Source organism: Eutrigla gurnardus (assembly GCF_963514095.1).
Source record: "Eutrigla gurnardus genome assembly, chromosome: 17".
NCBI lineage: Eukaryota > Metazoa > Chordata > Actinopteri > Perciformes > Triglidae > Eutrigla > Eutrigla gurnardus.
Window position 1 is genome coordinate 10,505,877 of NC_139928.1, and position 22,357 is coordinate 10,528,233.

Consider the following 22,357-nt stretch of genomic DNA (forward strand, 5'->3'; position numbering starts at 1 on the left):
CGCTGTGTGGTTGAGAAGAAAAAGAGCTTTCATAAATGGACCTCGAGGGAAAGATGAAGCGATTTGCACAAAGTGATCGGTGCCTGAAGAATTTAATGCTAAATGCCATTATGGGACCAATTACAAATTTTACTACTTCCTGTGCAGCCTTCAATCATATCCCTAAATTGGCACTCAGCCATCAAAACTCATACAACCCATTGAGGTAATGTCATTGGATCATCACAATCATTTGGATTCATCCTCTGGGGACAATAAATGTCTGCGGAGAAAACAAATTATAACAATCCATCAAATAGTTTGTGAGATAATTCAGATTGCTGCTAGCATGAACTGCACTGACCATGGTGGTAATACAGGATGTCAAATGAAAAGTTCTTTGAGTGTTTAGCTGTGGGAGTCAGAAGGAGTGGGACAAAAGCTGTGGCTGCCACCCAAGCTGTCTGTAACTGCTTTTCATGGCCAGGCTGTAATTAAACAGGAACCAGGAGGAGGGAGGCAGCCATTTTGAACCCCCCCAACCCCCCATGGAGCTGGGATGAACGCAGCAGGGGGCTCCGCCAGAACATACATAATATATATATATATATATATATATAGTTCCTGAGTGACTTCAGTGCTATTTGCGTTAACAGACGCCATGATGCTCAAGTGAAACACGGTGGGATTTAGTGACGTATTTCAGAGCGAAACATGTTATCAGTTAGAAACGGGGAGGAATATGATTTGATCTTTCAAAAGCTCCGTGCAGTGCCGAAGTTGCAGACAGATTGATGGATGTCATGTCATTATTGGTTGTAAATGGTTGGCACTAGATGATGTGAGCATGCATCATATGTTGTTTTCCAGGAAGAAAAAGATATTGGATTTAATATAAATATACAAAACATTTTTATTTTTTAACATTTTTTCGGGGCATGATTTAAAAGGGCCTTTTAAATTTGGTTTGGTTTTATAATTTGGACTCCATAGAGGACAAATGAAAACAGTTAGGTTTTATTCACATGGTGTTCCTAGTTTTAGTTCCTAGTGAAGTAAATACCCCCACAACCACCACATATACAGTCCTCTTTGGAATCATAAAACCTTTCAACCCTGCTCATTTTTATTGATGACTTTTCGTTACCATTAACCCGGTTTGGAGGCCACCAGCTCCACCAAGCCTCTTTCCAACTTACCACACAACAAAAAGATGCTAAATTTAGCCCAGCGGCTAAGCTACTGCGCCCTCACATGGGGATCCCAACCAAAGCCCTCCAAACATGAGAGAACATACAGGCAGGGTGGTTGGCCGCTTTGTGGTGATGGCAAAGTCATGTGGAGGCCATTTTACAGGGCCACGAAAGAGGGAGGGGAAAAAAATCAAACGCATACATTCATGGCAATGCTGACAGTTGGGTAAACATACAGAGCTAAAAGACCTAAAATGAATGGTTGTGGTGCATGTGGAGGATTTTCTGTGGAAAAAAAATGCACTAATTTCTACTCTTGTAGTACAGTGTCAGTCAAGTCAGTGGAGCAAATATACATGAAACGCAACAAGACTACAGTATTATGTCCCTTTAAAACTCAGCAAATACAATCATGTAAATCAAGATTCGGTTAAAATAACAATATTTTGCAGCAGTTTTCTTGGTAAAATAGGGAAAGACGGACACATTACTGATGAGTTGTAACTGATTCTGTGCTGTTTCATCGAGCAAGACCACAGGCACTACTATTTCTGAGTCTACTTAAGTGCACCGGTGCAACACATTTTGGTCATTGTAGTTCACTCATGCTTTGGCACCTACAGTGTAATTAAATTTGAAGTGTTTGAAAACAAAACCTGCAAGAACCACCAGCTCCATGCTATGCAACTCATTGCAGTTGTGATTAATGTACACAACTATGTGCGTATGGTATGTTGAACACAGCAGTTGTTTGCATCCCCTCAATGACTTCACACCTTTGAATGCGTTGACTGTGCCAATAAATAGGAAGGAAAACTGTCCCGGTTTAATAATGTTGTCTCTTTGTGTTTTACAAAGACTCTTAAGGTATACCTTAAGTAAGTTATTTACCTTTTTTGTCCAAACCAAACCCTAAAAGTCACAGTGAAGCATGTCTTAAAAAAGTCAATAAAAAAGCCATAGTGTAGGATGTCGAAAAAAGTATTTTATCGACATACTATAATATAGTACGCTAATAAAAGACTAATAAAAGACCATACTAGACTAATAAAAGTCTAGTACGGCGCAACCCTAAAACTTCAGTGTTAATCTCATCTCATGACCTTGTGTCTCCCATCATGTCTTCTATCACTCTGAGCTATTTGTCCTGTTATGCTACAGTGTGTCAAAAAAGTGATAAAAAAGTATAACGTGTTGAAAAGAGTCATAAAAAAGTCATAGTATAGCATGTAGAAAAAGTCATAGTATAGTATGTCAAAAAAGTTATGAAAAAAAAGTCATAGTATAGTATGTCAAAAAAGTTATGAAAAAAAAGTCAGTATAGTATGTCGAAAAAAGTTAAAAAAAAAAAAAAAAGTCAGTATAGTATGTCGAAAAAAGTTTAAAAAAAAAAGTCAGTATAGTACGTCGAAAAAAGTAATTAAAAAAAAGTCAGTATAGTATGTCGAAAAAAGTCCTAAAAAAGTCATAGTATAGTATGTCAAAAAAGTTATGAAAAAACAGTCATAGTATATGTCGAAAAAAGTAAAAAAATAAAAAAGGCATAGTATAGTATGTCGACAAAAGTCCTAAAAAGTCATAGTATAGTATGTCGAAAAAAGTCATAGTATGGCGTAAAACTTAAAGCTATGGTCTACGATTTGGAATAAAAAAAATCCATTCAGTCTATCAGCCGTAAGCCTGCATAGAAATTGACCAATGGGAGCCATTGCTCCGGAAGGCTCCCATTGGCTCGTACACTCCATCCAGTCCCCTTGTCTCCCCTGCTCCTCATCATCCTGCCTCGTCCCCTCCCACTCCCACCTCGTCGGGCGGGATGCTTTAATTACACACTGCCTGTATGTTATCCCCTTATGTTGAACTTATCACACCTGGGAAGTGAACTCACATCCTCATGTTTCCCAACCTGTCTTCAATCACACTGAGGTGTCCTGTCATAGTACAGTGTATCAATAAAGTGATTAAAAGAGTCAGTATAGCATGTTGAAAAAAGGTCATAGTATAGTACGTCGAAAAAGGTGATAAAAAATAATATATACTGTATGAGAAACAATACTATTCAAAATGTCAGGATTATACCTAAAAATGAGGCGTGCTCATCGCTCTTATTTCTGGATACCAAAAAAGGTTCTGCTCACGCACATGCGGTATGTTTCTGCTTTACACTTAAAGTATTATTTGATTCATCTACTTTAATAAGGATTATTATGTGTACCTCTCCAGTATCGTAGATCCAGACTCGGCCCTCTGAGTCACCAACAGCCACCTCCTTCCCCCCTGACGACCAGCGGACCCTGTTGAGGGCCGAAGCGCCCTCAATGGTCACACTAGCAGTTGGTACCTGGTGGATAACAAATTAAACAGATAAATGTTCCGTTTGTGTATGAACTTCTATGATATAGGTCAACCAGCTGCACTTTACATCCATGTCTGTCCGAAAACATCATCATTTTATCCTTTTAGACATTTAGATACATTTTCTAATAATTAGCAGATGAATTCTTGAGTTATGGCTAAAACACGTTCTGTGAGTTTACAGTGACTTTGACCTTTGACCTTATCAGTTCATCCTTGAGTTCAAGTTGAGGTGAGATATCGCGTTCATGTACCATGTACTTGGACAACCTGGAACCATAATGCCATGGATATCGCCTCCAAGGAAGCACGGAAATGTCATTGTTTAATATGCCATACAAAAGAAAATGTGATTAATAAAAAGTCAAAATATGCTATACAAAAGAAGCCATAATGCCATAATAATTTAATTAAAAAGTCAGAAAGTTGCCATAAACATGTCAAAATATAATATATATAAGGTCATCAAAGGTAGAAATAATAATAATAAATAAATAATTTGTCAAAAGTCATAGAATAGTATTCCATGAGATGAGACAGAGTATAATATGTGTATAAAAATACCATTATAGTATGCCATAAAAAGTAAAAGTAAAAATGTCTTAGTTGTTTGTTGTTGTGGGTGAGCCGTTGCTGTTTCTAGTCAACAGCAGTGCTCGCGTTGCACCTTTAAAAACCTAAAACCATCCGCAGCATTTCCATAAACTGTTTCTGACATGTGGCAGGCGAGTCTGACACATGTCACCAGTGGAGACAGAGGCCTTGGCATCATGTCGCCTCACACACCGAGCTTCTGCGTATTTAAAGCAGCGTTAACCACAGACTGACTGCCATTAGCCTTCTAGCTTCCACCGCTCCGCCCGAGTGGATCTGAACTGGGCGCTTTAAATTGGCTGTATACGTCTGTGTACGTGTGCTGGAAATGAGAACCAGGCGCGCCGCACTGCTCCGTTGGTGTCGTTATGTGTGTTTTTAATATGACGGCAACAATGGAAGTCTGTTGCTATTAGACCCACTGTTTGGAAGCCAGTGTGTGTGCATGTGTTTGGTACATCCGTTTGTGTGTGCCTGAGATTTATGTTTCTCATAAAGAACATTGTTAGCAAAGTTAGGCCACCGATAGTGAACTTCCTCTGTCTGTGAAAAGCCTTGGGAAAAATTGTCATCTGTGCTGCAGAGGCAAGACTGTGCGCTGGTGATGGGATCAGTGGAGGAGAGTGTTGAGGTTAAAACGTGAAGAGGGGATTAGATGAGGCGGATGAAACTGAGAAGAGACAGAAAATTCTGCGAGATGAGAAGTGACTGGGGATGGTACGAAGGGCTTGCAAGAAAACGAGAAGAAGAGTGAAAGGGCATCGTGAGAGAGGGAGGAGAGCATCTGTAGAGATGCAGAGTCGTATGAAGGTTCAAGGTGTTTGTGGGTGTTGTCTCCATGGAAACCAAGAGAGAAGGAGACTGGAGGATCCTTTCATCCCGACTTTTACCTGAGTGATCAAAGCTCTGGTTCCCACTCTCATAGCTGAGCAGAGTTGTGATGAAGTATGCTTTTTAGACTCATGGCTGGAGATATCTTTTCACTATAATGCAACTTTTTCTTCCTTAAATGGGTAGTCCAACATTTCCTTTTCCTTTAATCAATAAGAAAACTGCAAACAAACATGATTTGCAGAAAAGAATTTCCATAAGGTCATAAATAATGCTTCTGTTTTTGATAGACAGGTATGCATTTATTTTATACTACACACAAATTATATTTTATTCAATATTTTATGTGATATATAATTAAACTGAATAATAAGATGATATTTCCTCTTCTGTGATAAATGCTGCCCCACAGCACTGAGAGGCATACCGTTGCCTTTTATTACTTCTTATCTCCAGCATGAGGCTCAGAGCTGGGGCGACTCTGCTCGTGGTCTCTTTCACATCTGTATACTTCGCTGATGGAGCGGCGTGTGCGAGGCAGATGAGACGAAGTGGTACGGTCCTTGGGTTGCCTGAATGTCGGACTGAGGTTGTAGGAATGTTAGCGGGGCGTCTGGCTGGGAGCTGAGAAGAGGAGCTGTCACCCAGTTTGATTTAAAGCGAGGGCTGTGGGAAACGCCCACAGGGGGATCTTGAATCGTGTGCGTGTGTGGAGGGGTTGGTGTTGGGGGCGGGAGGGGGGGGGAGGCTTGTGTGTTTGGTTGTGCGGTTCGTGCTGAGGCCCGGCAACGGGCCCTGAGGACACCAAACACACACGCACATCAGCACACAAAGACATGTCACAGAAAAACACGCCCATAATGACCTATGTTCACCCAGCAGTGCACACACTTACATAACGTAAGCACACACACACACACACCTCAGTGTCGTTGTTGAGGTTCCACAGGTCCAGGCGGCCCATGCCATCCACAGCGGCGAAGATCGCAGGGTGTACGGGCGACCACATGACATCATACACATAGTCGGCGTTGTCCTCGAACGAGTACAGAGGCTTGTTGTGCTGAAAGAGAGAGAAAAAAGGACATCGATGGAAGTGTGTATGGTGTGGAAAAGCATGCACTGTGGAGAAAAAGAGAGATAGTTGCAGAAGATGACACAATGGAGATAGAAGGAAAGGAGAGAGAGAGAGAGAAAGAGAGAGAGAGAGAAGGAATGAAACGAGGGAGCGAGTGAGCTTCAGACAGAGTGGCGCTGCCTCAGCCTTGGGGCCTGTCTGGGTGCAGAGCCTAATTAAAAAGCCTAGCACATTCACACAGCACCATAAAACCGCTGGGAGAGATGAAAGGGAGGGCCCCTCCACAAGGTGTACTGTAACCTCAACACAACAGCTGTCAGAGAGAGAGAGAGAGAGAGAGAGAGAGATGGGAATAGATGGGAATGGGAGGAAAAAGAGGGGTGGACAATGGATGGAGGATAGGATGTGCACACTAGTGTGTGTACATACATGTGTGTGTGTGTAAAAGCTATCGATACTGGATTTTTATCAGCATTTGAGAGGAAACATAAAACCTGATAACAAAAAACAGATCAGCAGAAATCCATCTTTTAACAAAACAAAGAATTCAATAAACGTGTCAGTGCTCTCTGGTGGCCAATTTCATGGTGACACTGTTTCTAAACTGTCTAAAGAAGATCTTTGACTTACCTTAATGCATTTACTTGTGACTTATGGGCCAAACATATCATAGCATTGGATGGTAATAGCGTAAATATTCCACTGATTCATTCTTTTGTCATTTGAGGTTATGGTCAGACATTAGGGAGTAAAGGTATTTTTGAAGTGTCCAATAATTGTGTGAACATTATCATAGAAATGGATGTGGTAATATGGCTAAATAGAAATACGAGTGTGTTTGTGTGTGTCCATCACTCAGAGCGGCTGTTAGGATTCCAGAGGCTCACAAACTGCATTCCTGACAGGTAGAGAGGGAGGGGTGGAAGAGAGGAGACAGGTTGGCTGGAAAGCAAATGAAAGAATGTAGTCTCTCCCTCTCTCTCTCTCTCTGCCTCCTCCTCTTCTCATTCCTTCTCTTTCTCTCCATCACCTTTACTCTTTACATTCTGAAACACTCTGAGACCGGCGGACAAATAGCAGTGCACTCTCTCAAACACACACACACACACACACACACACACACACACACACACACACACACACACACACACACACACACACACACACACACACACACACACACACATAAACACAAACAAACAAACAGAGCTGAGCCAATTTCAAGCCTCGATTGAACCTGTTTTCCAGCCGGCGGGGTGACGGCAGAGGTCATTTCTCTCTATCTCACAGTTTCAGCATTTGATCAGCTGAGTGATTCCAGTTTATGTTCTCTCTCTTGTTTTTCTCCCTCTCATTCTTTTAACCATACTCTACCGCTTGTATTTCACACAAACAAATTGTATTTAAAAAACGCAATGTGGTAACCTGCCTGTTGAACAATGCCTTTTAATCACTAGTAATTTTGTTCAAGGAAACTATGCCTAAATATGCTCGTTATGAATTATTTTCCTTTAATAAGATGAGACGATAACAAGACATCATTTAATACTGCAACTATTTCACCATGCAATATTGTTGATGAACGAAGATGAGACTAAAATCTAGTTTGAAAAATTAAGGCTTTACCTTTCTTTATTTTCATAGACAAAAAAGAGGAGAGAATATATATATATATATATATATATAGTCCCAGAAATAACTAGTATGGAATGAATTAATGATGAAATGAAAATAAAAAATTTAAATAAAAAGGATTATAAATGGCCTGAAAAACGATTATATCAACATTTAATGTAGCTGTATATGTTATGTATATGTATATATAAGTATGTATATGTATATATAAATATGTATATGTATATATACACTTCAAGTAATAAAAAAACATTATACATAAGTTGAATAAAGTCCTATTTTCACAATGTAAACTGATATTTTACTGTAATATGTCCGTAATCTACCCACCTAAAATGAGGTGATTTGGGTAAATAATCTACGGCGACGAGTCTTAAAACTAATCTTAAAATGAAGCTTAATCCTCGTGGCGCCGCTCGTGATGTTTCTGCTTGTCATTATCTTCCCTGTGCTGAGTAGATGGGAGCTTCTTGCACGTTTGAACTGGAAAACGGCTGAAAAACTGGGACACTGATAGATATATAAGAGTGCAGTGCCAAGTTTGGAAATGGATGGATGCAGGTTCAGTTAAGCATTAAAGATTTTAGATATTAATGCTTAAATATATATATATAAAATCGAATAAAATCACACAGGAATTATATAACTTATAAATAAGTTTTAAATACGTATCGTTTAATAATATTTTCAGGAATACAATCAACACAACATCTTTTTTTAAAAGCCTCTCATTACTTGGACTTTCAGAGGGATTCAAACCATCTCATCTCATGTCATAACACTGATGGGACCGAGACGCTGTCGTCAAATTAGAAATGATCAAGACGATCAAGAGTTCAATTTTCAGTACAAACACGCTTGCTAACAATCACAGGAGCTGACTGCGATGTAGACCTTAAATTAACTTCTTAGAGCTATAGCAGAGCGGTTATGCTCCGTCCAATCACTGAGTAGATGCTGGCTTTGCGGGGGTCAAGAGAGCAAGACGGTTCAAGTTATGCACAATCATAAACCCACTCCCAGCTGTCGCGACGATCTTCACACTCCGGCCCGCTCCGAAAGTTTTCACTAACCACAATATTTGCACCGCCAAGTGTGAAAACATCAGCAGACTTCTGTGCGACGGCCTTTTTGAACTGTGAGGGCAGACGTGAATGCAAAGAGAATTCACTGCAAATGTGTGTGTGTGTGTGTGTGTGTGTGTGTGTGTGTGTGTGTGTGTGTGTGTGTGTGTGTGTGTGTGTGTGTGTGTGTGTGTGTGTGTGCGTGCGTGTGTGTGTGTGTGCGTGTGTGTGTTGCAACAGTTGGGTTGAAGGCCAATCTCAGGAGGATTTTATGTAAGCAAAGACAGCTTACTTAAGGTGCATGTGAGGCATGTGTGGTGTGACTATATTTGCACACACACACACACTTTTACACTCACACACACACACACACACACACACACACAGTCAGGTATTCCGCCTGCCCACACACAAATATGGGTTTTGTGGGATAAGAGACAGACACACATTCCTGTGGTGCCCCTCAAAGGAAAGGGAATTCCCAAATCCTGAAAAATAACACGCTCTTCTGATGAAAATCCGCAGAAATGTTTTAATATGTGTCGCGGGACCCTTCGCACAAGACTTATGGTCTAGCTGCATGCAAACATGAGCTAAAATTCATCAGAGTGCTCTACTGCCTGTCACGGCCAAGTATGAAAGCTGTAACCTGATCTCGCATAAAGCTAAAGGTATTATGCAATATGCATTATGTATTTTTCTGTATTTAAATCGGTCTCTCTTTGATTTTTTGACTGCGTTTGCTGTTCGATGTCCTTCAATGTTAGCATCACTCCACTGTTATCCATGACATTTTTTTTGTCTTAAAATGCCTCCTGACGCTTCCCCCTTGTTTAAAATGAATGCCTTATCACACCATATTTATATCTCATCTGTTGTTATTATTATTATTATTTGTACTGAATTGACAATTTCTACTTTTACTGTGAAGGCAACTAGCGAGGATATTTTGTCCTAACAGGCATACCATTCCTTTAATGTTACAAAGACATGCAGCCTACTACTGCAGTACAGACTGCTCACTTTTCTCTGCTGCCTAGGAAACCACTGCATTGTATTCTTGGATCTCACTGAAGGCTGCCCACAGATTTTTGAAGGAAACTGCGTGAAAGGCTAATTCAGGTCAAAATAATCAAAGTTTCAAAAACAATTTGTGCAGCAAAAAGCTTGCAGCTTGTCCAAGTATCAACATCAGAACAGCTTAGTCACATGATCTGAATAGGGGGATTAACAATACCGAGAGATAATTGATTATTGCCACACACACATATACACACACACCATACCTTGGTGCTCCAGAGTTTGACCGTCCAGTCGAAGGAGGATGTGATGAAGAGGTGGGAAAAGTCGACGGTGCCCACTGCGCTGTGACAGCTGATGCCCGTCACCGGCCCCTGGTGGCCCTCGAACATCTCGCAGATACCGGCCTTGCTGCAGAGTGAAGACACGTTACCAGACTACTCTGAAGTGTTTCAGTCTCTGAACTTTAAATACAATGCAGTGAGTTAGTTTTAGTCAAATTAACCCATAGCACAGTAAAGGAGTTTTGATAAAAGTTTCTTTTTTTTTGCTAAATTATTTATACACTGTAATGTTGCTAAAACCAGTCCGAATATACACAAGTGATCCAGCAAAGATATGCCTGTGATGTTTTCTTCATGTGTCCATGTCCACCCACCTTCCGTGTCTGGAGGCAGTGTACACAGTGCCCTCCTCGCTCCCGACCACATAGTTGTTAACGTCTCCCGTGGGGAAAGCCATGCCTGTCACCGCCACGGGTTTGGATTTATTGTAGACCAGTTCCATGGTCTCCTACAGCACACACACACACACACACACACACACACACACACACACACACACACACACACACAGAAGTTAGCACTACTGGGAGCCTATGTACAGTGCACACACTCGAAGACACAAACATTAAATCACTGCAGTGTGTCGGGTGATGAGTGTGTTGTGTACCTGTGGCTGTGAAAGCATGTCCAGACTCCAGGAGCACATCCTGCCATCCGTAGAAACAGTGATCAGGTTGTTGGCATTCTGTGTGCCGACCACGTTCACCGAGTACACTGGGTGCTACGGACACGGGGAGAAAGAGACACACGGGGCACATGAGTGAGATGGGAGGGGATACATGCTTGCCCAACAGAACAGATAAGCTTTCAGTGTCTCGTAACTTACCTCAACTGTGGTGTAACTATGGTAACTATCGTCTAAAATGCCTGTTCTTCTGCTGCATATTATGATCACAAGCATAAATCCTTATTAGTCTCATTGATTAGCATTAAACATTTCATATCATTTATATTAGGATCGATCCTAACTGCACTAGGCTGTAACATATTTAAATGATTTATGCTCATATTAGCTTCTAAACATGCTGAAATCATAATGTGATTTTAACCTTAAACACATGAGATACTCTCTACATGCAGCAGGCATACATGCCAGTGTGTGCAGTCATTCCTTACGACAGGAGTGTGTAAAACCATTATGTCATTACTGGGCTGTAATTGATTAGTGTACTGGGCAGCACAAAGAATCCATTCAGCCGTCAGCACCATGTGAGCTTTCTGGACTGGAACTGACTGGAGAGGATGAGAGCGACAGCCTCATTGTCGGAGATTAAACCTAGAATGGGTGACGTGTTATAGTGTGTGTGTGTGTGTGTGTGTGTGTGTGTGTGTGTGTGTGTGTGTGTGTGTGTGTGTTTGTTCATGCGACACATTTAAAAATCACTTTAACACAGAATGTTCCTACCGAATAATTTTTCATGATTGTTCCATGTAACTAATTAAAGCTCAACAGGGAACTTTTTCCATTTAGGTCAGAGCTTATTCCACCAGAGCTGCAAAAAAACATTAATTGAATTTTTGATTGAAACTTTTTCATTATCAATGTCCTGCGACGTAATAAAATGACTTATTTTGTCAGACAAACAGTCCAAAATCAACATAATTGACCAAATCCGATGATGTTCAACTTATTATCATTTCAAACGGGGAAAATGTGGACGAGTAAATCATTTAGATTTTTGCTTTATAAATGAGTTAATTAATAAGCTGATTATGAATCTTTTTATTGTATTTTCTCTTGATCAACAAATCATAAAATAATTGTAAGCGATAAAACAAACACAGTTTGTAATAAATTAAGAAATAACTTGAAAACTAAGGCACAAAACTGATCTTTTTAAATAATGTTTGTTTTTTGTTAATGTGTGGAAATTAGAGTCTCGGTTTGTTGTGCTAGACTGCATGTCTTACAGTGTGAGCAGCAGCAGACAGAGGAGTCCTCTGGACGGGGGTCCGGCGGTGACTGCGGTTGTCCCACAGGACGATCTGCCCCGAGTAAGTCCCCCCCACCACCAGGTTGGGATGAAACCTGGCAAAGCCCACAGATACTACAGGAGACTGAGGAAGGAGAAGGAAAGAGGATGAGATAACAAAATCACTGCGTATTATTATGCTGTGAGGTTATTTTATTAATTTAACCAACGGCAAAAGGAACACGGCGAGGATGGAAATGGTATTGGTCGGATAAAATATGGAGATAAAATGGCAGACAGTGAGAAAAAGAGCAAAAACAAAGAAAGATACGAAGCAAGAAAACGGTAACGCTAGACGGAGCATGAGTGAGAACAAGTGATCAAGGCATCGTGATGGGTGGCACACATCGGGAGATAGACGGAGGGGGAGATGATGAGTTTGGCTACGGTGAGGGTCCGCTGAGGAGAGGAGAGAGGGGTGACGTAGGGGCGGAGACCAGACAAAGAGGGGAATTGTAGTCCTCTTTCCCCCCACCCGTTTCACATTACAGCATCAAAACCCCAGCAGCCACTGGAGCGCTCACTGTAGCCTCCATCATGACAAGCGCACCCTTGAACTCCCTCCCGTCCCAATGGTGTGTTTATTGAGTCTTGGTTCCTCTTCAGTGCTCATCCCATAAGGGCTTCTGCTTGAAGCAGCTAGCCTTCCCTGACCCAGAGCCACTCAACCATTTGGTCTGTGGAGTTATGGGAAAATGTTTCAGCATCGCATCGCTCCCGCAGGGTAAAGTGGTTATGCATTGACAAATTCATCCCTCTATCCATCCATCCATCTAGTGAAGCTGTGTAATCATAATTTACAGGCAGGACACGGTCTGGAGAGCATTAAATAAGAAGCTTGCAGACACACATCACAATGATAAACAGTGAAAATATGAAAACATGGAGGGCGGATTTCCCAAAAGCACCGTTGCCCAATATGGTCGTAGATTTTGTCGGAAGAACCGCCGTTGAAAGTTTTGGTGCAGGAGACATTTTGAGATTTTCAGAACAGTTCTGTTTGGACGCAAAACTTGTCATGAATTATCAAAATCCTCCCAATTAATCACCTTAATTATATTGACAACATTTATGTGAACACATTGACGGTATAGTATTCAATACAAATGTTGCAAATGGTTGAAACCTGATGATACTACTACTTTCAGTGTGCAGTTCAATAGACAGTAAGATGGATATGATGTCAAGAACTCCAATAAAAGCATATTTGATCTTAATATACATTGAAGTCATTCTAAGAAACATATGGTGAATCACCTCCTAGGAATGACATTTTGTGACCAATTTATATAGAATATTAAAAATCAAACATGACAGTATGGATACATTGCTGAAGCTACAGGATGCCAATTGTGCAACACTTTAAAACATCAGATTTCATCATCATAAACATGCTTTAGGCACAAGGCACTAATGTGCCAGTATGTGATGTGGTCATCGTGGCAGTTTGGGGTACCAGCTGTTACTAGATAGGTCGGAAAACTAACAATGGGGAGTAACATTCTTATTTTTATTTCTTTTTCCATTTCTCTCCGTCGTGCCCCCCGCCTCCCCCCTCCCGCCACCACACCATGTGTGAAGCGGCCAACTCCAAACCCCAGTTCGGTTTGAACGGAGACTGGAAAACAAACAAGAGGGAAAGAAAACACTGCGCACTCTTTCTCTGTCTTTTTGTTTTTCCCGGAGAGTCATGGCTTCCAGACGAAACGGCTCGGGAGTCGCTTCAGATGTCAAGGCTCAAAATAAACCCAACTCTGGCGGTAAAAATAAAGTCCCTCGTCGGCTGGCGAGGAGGCACTCTCACAAAAGTTATTTACACGGGCAGATGAAAAGGGATCACGAATTAACACTGATTTGATCATTCATACTGCAATTGTGTAAATTGCTTTGCCAGATTTATTCTTTACGAAATATATATAGCTGTCTAAAGAACATCTTCTTAATTTATTTGGACAATGTAAGAACATATTCCTAACCAATAATAAAAATCCACAAAGTATTGCAAAAAGATTTTTAACAGTACAACGACTTCAGTCAAGACCACAGCTCTCTCATACTCAAGTACACGTGGCTTTGTCTGCCTTCAGCTTGATTGCTTTCGATATCCACAAGTTTGGGGATGACCTTTACACCCTGTGGTTGTCTGACAGGCTGCTGTGTGAGGTTTGCGGGCTAATGAACCCAAGTCCTGTCCGCTCTGTCATCTCTGCACAAACACACACACACATACAGTATACTAAATAGGTAGATACACACACATGACCAGGGTATACCGCATCCATTTATCAGTCTTCTATATGATATTCATCCTGTGGAAGAGGGAGGAAAACAGAGCGATGGAAGCACATATTTCCTATCCTGTTTGGATGTATCCAATATCCATAAGAGCGAAATGTTTCTTCATTCTGAATAGACAATTTTGGAAACACACTTATGCTTTCTTGCAGAGTCAGATAAGGAGATTGATTCCACTTTCTGTGTCCATTAAATAAAAAGGTAAGTGGGGACGGCATAGCTTAAAAACAAGGCTAGTTTTCCCCCCTGTCTACAGTCTTTATGCTAAGCTAAGCAGCTCAATGTGTTTCCCCAAAATGTCAAAGTGTTTCTTTAAATCCTTTAATACTGTCTGTTTCCTCCATCATCACTTACTCTGCTGAAGCTTATCTTTACGCCTAAAGAGATAGAAACCATAAGGCTGCTATAAAAGTGTCATTCCCCATTTTAATTTCAAACATCTTAGTTATACTCCAGATTGTTCCAATTTAAAAGTACTGTACATCAAGTATATTAATGCAATTATGTTTAAACTCACGACAGACCTTTCTCTCTTTGATCTTTCCAGTAAAAGATGAATATGACCCTTTTTTTTCCTTCTTACTATTAACACCATCGAAAAATTCAAAATAAACACACAAATCCACTAGCATATACAGATACAAATTGAAAACATCCCTGCTCTTTCTTGTCATTCTTCCACCAGTTATCACGCTAAATAAACATCTCTACCCCACATGAGTAATGACAAAGAGAAGCCAAATCAAATCAAAAGCCCTCTCTATTTGCTCCATATGTTAGTTTAACTCCTAAGCCCTATCAGTGTCCCCCATCTTAAGAGGAAAAATCCTGACTACACTCCGAATGCACTCTTTGAGAAACCACACGTTATGCCATCATTCCCCTCATGTACTGTCAGGCTTAGTGAAAGAGCTACTGAAAATTAGCCCGGCTTTGTCCCGATGGCGTACTTTGAGGCGCCTGCCAGCAGTGAGCTTAGACTTAACATAAAAGTAATTCCCCCTAAATGCTTCTAATCAAAATGTCACATCGGCACATATGTTTCTGGAGTTTTATGCCTTTTAAACGTACCGTGTGAAGTAAGATCAATTTGTCCCGCGCTATAAGGAAGTTTATGATTTAAGCTCAATGGGAATTGGGTGACACTCTAAAGCGGCTTCTCAGCTTGAATGTCATGTGGGGAAATTAATGACTGAGTTCAGAGCTGAATTATGGAGCGCTTGCTTATGTGTCGGCTGGATTTCTGTTGTCTTTCCGTTTACTTTTGATTCATTGATGAGCCTCTGCCATCAATGACTCAAACACTTTTTTGTCTCGCATCTTTGAGAGGAAATTTAGTCAATATTCTGAATTAAAAGAAACACATCCACATCACTCTGATGTCTGTATGGTGAATAGAGTCCTAAAACCCGGAAATGTCAGGAAATATCCCACTCGTGGATGTTGAAGCTTTTACTTTATCTTGAAAAGGGCGCTTGCTAACATGTGACTAAATGTGACTGCAGAGGTTGTTGATGATATTTGAACGTCAAAACACTGAACACATCCAGCTAAATGGTGGTGAAGTTGAAGTCATGTGACCGCACAGAAACAGAGCTTATTCTCTGCAGTGATACAAAATCCAATGGAAAAATCTCATTGGCTTTTTGCTGCAAACTTCTGGAGGCTTAAAAAAATGCATCGTTCCTGCAGAATTCTATATAAGGAGGGGGGAAATGGCTAGCCTATTGTCCAGGAGCAGTTCCTTTAAGTTACTGGTCTGCTACATAATGTTCCATAAAAAAGTGAATTGTTATTTTTTTACACATTAAAAACAAACAAGTTATGTGTTAATCCTTGAGCTTTAGAGGCGCCGTTACCCTGGAAACTAAGTTAAGTTAGCCTGTTGCTGGCTGTAGCTTATCAATCTATCTCCTCCAACTCATGAATACGCATTTTTTTCCCCCAAAAATGTCAAACTGTTCCTTTAAATCAAACGCAGCCACACTCCTCCTATTCCCCCGCAGCTCCTCTTCGTTTCAGATTAACAGCTTCGGACATATCAGTCACGGGAGCACATCTGTCTAAATAACACCTCAACAATCCTCGTGTCGACAGTATCAGGGGCTGACTCGATAGCGAGCCTGACATTTCATTTCCAAGACGCGGAGTGGCTCCGTGGATGGTTCTCATCTCGCATGCGGCTCGGGCCAGACACCTGCCAAGTCGTCTCCCGCCAGCCCAGACGGAGGGGATGTGGGGAGTGACGGCTCCCGGAAGAAAAAGCAGTGGAGAGAGTCACTACCATATATTGGACCCCAGATAAATTGTGGAAGTTCTGCAGGGAGACACGCATGCAGTCAGAACAGTGGGCTTCGTTTCTGTTCCTGTACAAGGTCTGCTGTGTGTCTGTGTGTGTGCATGGAACTCAAACACACGGTGTATCATCTACCATATCTCACACAGGCTCACAAGGCTAAGTGCTTCTGGCAGCCCTTATTATATTGATGGGAAGTGTTCTGTAGAGGATAATACACACATGGTAGGCCCTGATGAAAGATGGCACCCAGCAAGAGATTAGGGAGGTTTGAAGGAATGACAGAAAGAGAAAGAAAACTAGAAGGAGGCGAACACTCCCTCCTTTGTTGCCTCCTCCTCCCGTTCGCGTTCTTTCCGCGGGCAACAAAGTGTTGCTCAAGTCGGCTCGGGAAGGAAGAAATGGAGCAAGAGTGCTATGGTGAGAAGAAAGAGGGAGGCGGGGGGGCTGATAGAGCACGCCAGACAGTATATCCTCCCAAGTAGATCCACGCTCCATCCCTCTTCTCCTCCCGCTTCTCCCCCCTCGCTCACCACACTCATCTGTTTTCCACTCTGCCTTATCAGGACCAGATGGATCCGACTGTCTTCCCTTGCATCCCCGCTTCTCAACTTCCCCTCTCCTCCCAACCACCTTTCTCCTCCCTTTCTCCCCCAGGCTTCGCTCGTTTATGACACCCCACGGATTTTGTCACTCTGTGGTTTCTGGCAAGGAGAGAGAAATACCAAGTCGAGTCTCAATTTCACCAAGCAAAGAATGAGGGTTTGAGGGAGCGAAAGCATGTGGAGGAGGCTCTGGGAACACAAACAGGACTTTCTCTGCCTCCAAGAGCTCCTATCCCTTTATTTTCCATATCTTATCTTGCTTGGGTCATATTCACTTCTGCTGGTTTGTGGCTTTAATGGTGGATTTGTGTTCTAAATATAACGATTGTTCAACTCAAGCATACAGTCCTCTATTCTATTCTCGTTCTTCCGTTTCCAAACAAATATGATTTGCAGAAATATTGCCACAAACTTGAGTAGTTTCAGAGAATGTAAAAATATGTCAAATTATCCTCACTTTCTGTAGTTAAACTGCTATATTTGTCTTTTTTTAGTATTGGTGTCGAAACAAGAGTGAAGATTCTGTACAGATCTTAAAAAAGAAGTACTTATTTTAATACATGGTACCAACAGTATTTTTTTTTAAGGTTTACCATTTGGAGAAATGTGCTTATTAGCCTACTTACTGGCAACCTCACAGTTAGGATAACATAATAAGAAGAAACCTGGAAGAAAAAGTCCAGCAAATAAAATAGCCCCTGTTCTTTTTTATTTTTGCAAATTAAATAAACACGATACGTGTTAATTAGTGAGTTTTATGTGGATTTTTGCTATTGTTTCCCTGTTTCCAGGCCTTATGCAAAGCTAACCAACTGTAGCCTTAGAAATATAGCGGTAAAGATTGTGTCTTCTTATTCTCTGCAAAGAAAAGTAATTTCCATATTCCCTAAAACTATTTAACTCTTCAAAGACAAACCAATTGACCTGCTGATTCTCAACAGGTTGGTAGTTTTAAAGTAAAAGTAAAATACTCGTACTCTAGATTGACACATATGAGTATTTCTGAGTTCTTAATTTCCTTTTTCTTCAACGAGCTGATTCTACCACAGACACTGGAACGACTGACTGCCATTAATTTCTCCATAATACCAATAAAAACAACCTCCACTCAGCACAGCCAAAGTTATAAAAAATAATCTAATTTACTACAAAATTCAATAAATTATAAAGCTACATCTGTTTAGTGTGCCACAAATGAAATGCAGTCACAAACTTTTAATCCATGTGTTCAGTGAGCATTTACAAGACTTCTCTGCTTAGCTTTCTCAACACATTGAACCTCTTCCTCCACTGTAATTTCACATGGGTTCCCACTTAGAAAAGGTCTGTGAATAATGCTGTTGCACTGTTCTCTCTTTCTAAACCTCTCGACCGTCGCAGCACCTCCCACTCTCCTCCTGCTCGGCTTCTCTTACTCAACCTTTCTGGAAGTGTTAAAGGCCTAAGGACTGAAGCAAGACAGCAAGATATTAATAAAAATATGACTGAGTCCAATGGGATATGACAGCAGCGGCGGGGGTTGTTACAGGGAGGCGTGTGGTTTGGGGGGTTCACCAGAGGTTTTAAGTCAAACGGGCCCTTTAATGTGGTGTGACTTTGCCCACTTGAGAGGCTGGTGTGAAGTTACAAGATTGGACCCAACTGGGTTGGGGCGATGACGGGTCCAACTGCTGAGACGGCCGTGATGAGGGGAGACACGCTCAACTGGTACCAGAATCCACAGCAGAGGCAGCCCCTTTCCTAAAGCACAAACCCAACCCACACACTGATGGATCACACACTTCCTCCACCATATAACAGATCAATGGCTCCTAAAGTGGCGTCATGAAACTGCCACAGGTGTTTAAAGGGATTGTTAAAAGCCCCCCTTTATACTGATTCACAGTCTAGAATTAAGCAGAGTTAAAGAACAATTATATATTTAATTTGCATAGTTCATTAAAATATGTTTTATATAAACCAGAAGGACATTATGCAACAACACAAAGAACAACAATAGGTGAATGTAGAAGGGGCATAACTAACCATATTAACATGTGTTGATTGTTTCTGAAGCCATGCTTTAAATGCTTTAGAAGCAGCAATAAACGGGCCCTTCCACCTTCCCGTGTGTCGGGGGTCCCAGCGGAACACCAGCCAACACGGCCATGCAGAATGATTTAACTCTGCCGGGTTCAACGATAGACAAGAGTCTATGGCAAAAGGTTCAGGTGTTGTGAAAGTGGGCGGGGCTGTATTACATGGGGCGGTGTACACCAATGTAACAGTAAGTCTCTGCTGAGTGCAATGATGACTCCCACAAGAATGTACTACAAACGGTTTTATGAAAGGGGCGGGGCTACATTGTAGGGGGCGGGATTATGAGTCCATATTGGCATGTAGATGTGTTCAGGCCTGAACTCTAATGAAGCAAGTTGATCAGATGAAACTAGAGGTTCAAAACTAGAGGTGGGGGGCTTTTACTTTGAAAAATGTTTGGGGGTGCTGTGGAGCCGATTTTCCACGCCCAAGGTCAATTTCCATATCAGAGATCTACTTCACCACATCTGACATGTGTGCAAAGTTTCTCTCAAGCCACTGAAAAATCAACTTCCTGTTTCACAATTAAGCATCAACAACATCTTGAAGCTTCTCTGACCACATCTGAGGTGGATCTGGTCAACATGAGGACGAGTAAATAAAAGTGTAAAACATGTCATTCCTTGTTGCCAGTAGTTGGCGCTACGATGGTGAATTTTAATAACAGTTGCAGGTTATGTTCCAGGTAGGTCTGTTGATACATCTTGCAAGTTTCATTATGGTTGGCCCAGTGGTTATGGAGTTAGGTCTATGGATATGCATTGAATGCATTAATGTCAGATTTGCTTGTGCACAACAGAACACCAATCGTCACACCAGGACCTGTCTGTCTAACTACTGCATTAGAATGCAACATGAGTATATTGCCAAAATGTTTGTGCACAATTCCTCAGATTGCACTTGCCTAAAATCACACACGACTGCACCGAAAATCAAACCAACACCAGCGTTTAAATGTTTTACTTCGCACCACACCAGTGGGTCACATAACGACCAATAAAGCTTTTGCAAAGTAAAAACAGAAAGGTTTTGCATTGCTAAGCCCATTCACCAAACTGCACACAGCCAGGCAAGAAATATAGAAGCTTGACCTCACCAAAACCCAATCTGCAACATGAAGCCAACTAATCATAGTCTCATACAGTAAAGCCCCGCTCAACCTCAACCGCAAAACCCCAACCCTCCAATAACAATCGAGCACTGTCATTCTGTTGTATCCTCCACACACACACAAACACACACACACGCACGCTCAACAGCCTTTACATGTGTGTATGACACTCCCATTAATGTAACACAGATAGTACTCAGACATCCACCTATCCACCCACCAGATGAACACTGCAAGGAATGCAAAGGGAAAGCATGGGAACGGTTTGCCTCTCTGTTCCTGTAGCAGACGATGGGGAGGTGGAAGGTGAGAAACGGGAGAAAGCAGAGAAAGAGAGGGGAGGAGGCACCCAGCCTTGTGGTTTTTTTGGGGGGGTTAAACGGCAGAACATGCTCGCACATTAAGGGCCATCTGATCCGCGGCTAACTAGGGAGTCGGGACTCTTTTTGCAAAAGGCCTCGCAGAAAGAAAGAGCAAAACAAAATGTCTTTCTTTCCTCTCATATTATCCAAATCCAACAGTGGAGAAGGCATGTCAAGTCAAAAGTCTTTTTATTTTATTCCCAGTCTATTTGATTCCATCTCCTTCTCTCTCTCTCCCTGTACGAGCACTCCATGCAGCTCAAAACCCTGCTCATCTGTTCCCCACTATATCGTTCTCTGTTTTTCTGTCATTCACTTTTCTTTCTCCCCTCATGAAGAGACCGTGGCACCGGCCCAGGCCACACTAACGCACTGACTAACATGGGGGCGGTAGGAAAGTGGGGCACTTGGGGGTTTCTGTTCTCTCTCAGTTTTTCTTCTGTCTTTTCTCCATCTGATATCACTTCATCTAATGCACGTCTTTCCAGTAAACACTCACTTAAAACAAATCTCTGCATGTGGACAAGTCGACCGTGTTTGAAGAAGTGGTTTGTATGAGCCCGAGAATCCAAATGACAATGCTTTGTTATGGTACAGATAACAGTTTCTGCTTTTCAATGCAAAACAGACGCCATTGTATTCCGGCGATCACATGTCCACTAAAACATGAGCATAGTCCACCTCTGTTGTACACATTTGAGGTAGATTTGTCCCCCTTTTCATAAGCTTTATCAGCCGCTTACACAAATATCTTTGTTCCCAAACGTCTAATATTCAACACTGACAACTCACAGATCAGCATGCTCCGAAACCGCATTGTTAATAAAGTCAGATGTACTGTACATATTTCGTCAGAGAACCACATGGAAAAACTACCGAATCGTACGGCTACAAGATGCATCCCTGTAATCTATCCGTAAGACCACATGGATTTCAGCAGCGGCATAAATTATGGTGCAGTGAAAGAAGGGATTGCTTTAAAAATCCATTATGGAGCTAGACTTTGTATGGCAAGCTTTAGTATTGAAATATTTGCATGCAGCATGTGGCCTGCAGGAATATGTGGTTTTGTATGTGTTTGAAAAAAAAAAGGAGAGAAAAATCTACTTCCCCTGTTTGAATGAAACTTAAATGTGAGAGTATGTGTGCTCATTTCCAACATTATTTCTGAGCAGTGAGGTGAATGTCTGTGACATTAATACTATTATAGGTGTATTTACACATTTAGAGTGACATGTATGAGGAAGGCCTGTCAATTATTGGGAAACACAGCACTGCTGACATTAGACGCGGCACCAGTGTGGGTGGGCTAACACACACATGTGGCAGCATTGGATTAGGAAGTGGTAGGCCACATCACTTTACTACCAAGATGTCTCTAAACGGCCTCGCCTGTCTCGTGGGAGCCGTGAAGCCCTCACACCCAATACTTCCATCCCTTCTCTCCTCCCTACCGTTTTCTCAGTGTCACTTCCTATTAGCATCTCACCCATCAATGACTTTCTTTCCCACCAAAACCTTAAGTTTCCTCCATTAAATCTGG

At 41.6% G+C, this 22,357-nt stretch overlaps 1 protein-coding gene across 6 annotated transcripts in view; it reads right to left on the minus strand.

Annotated features, from left to right (window-relative positions):
* Positions 1-22,357, minus strand: part of dync1i1a (dynein cytoplasmic 1 intermediate chain 1a) — a 49,696-nt gene that overhangs the window by 1,673 nt on the left and 25,666 nt on the right. For all 6 annotated transcript variants that reach the window (XM_084032473.1, XM_084032476.1, XM_084032474.1 and 3 more), the window contains 6 exons: positions 12,005-12,151; positions 10,701-10,814; positions 10,408-10,541; positions 10,016-10,160; positions 5,875-6,015; positions 3,388-3,513 (listed from right to left, as the gene is read on the minus strand). In XM_084032473.1, the coding sequence (XP_083888599.1) occupies positions 3,388-3,513; positions 5,875-6,015; positions 10,016-10,160; positions 10,408-10,541; positions 10,701-10,814; positions 12,005-12,151 (807 nt within the window). The remainder of the gene's footprint in view (positions 1-3,387; positions 3,514-5,874; positions 6,016-10,015; positions 10,161-10,407; positions 10,542-10,700; positions 10,815-12,004; positions 12,152-22,357) is intronic.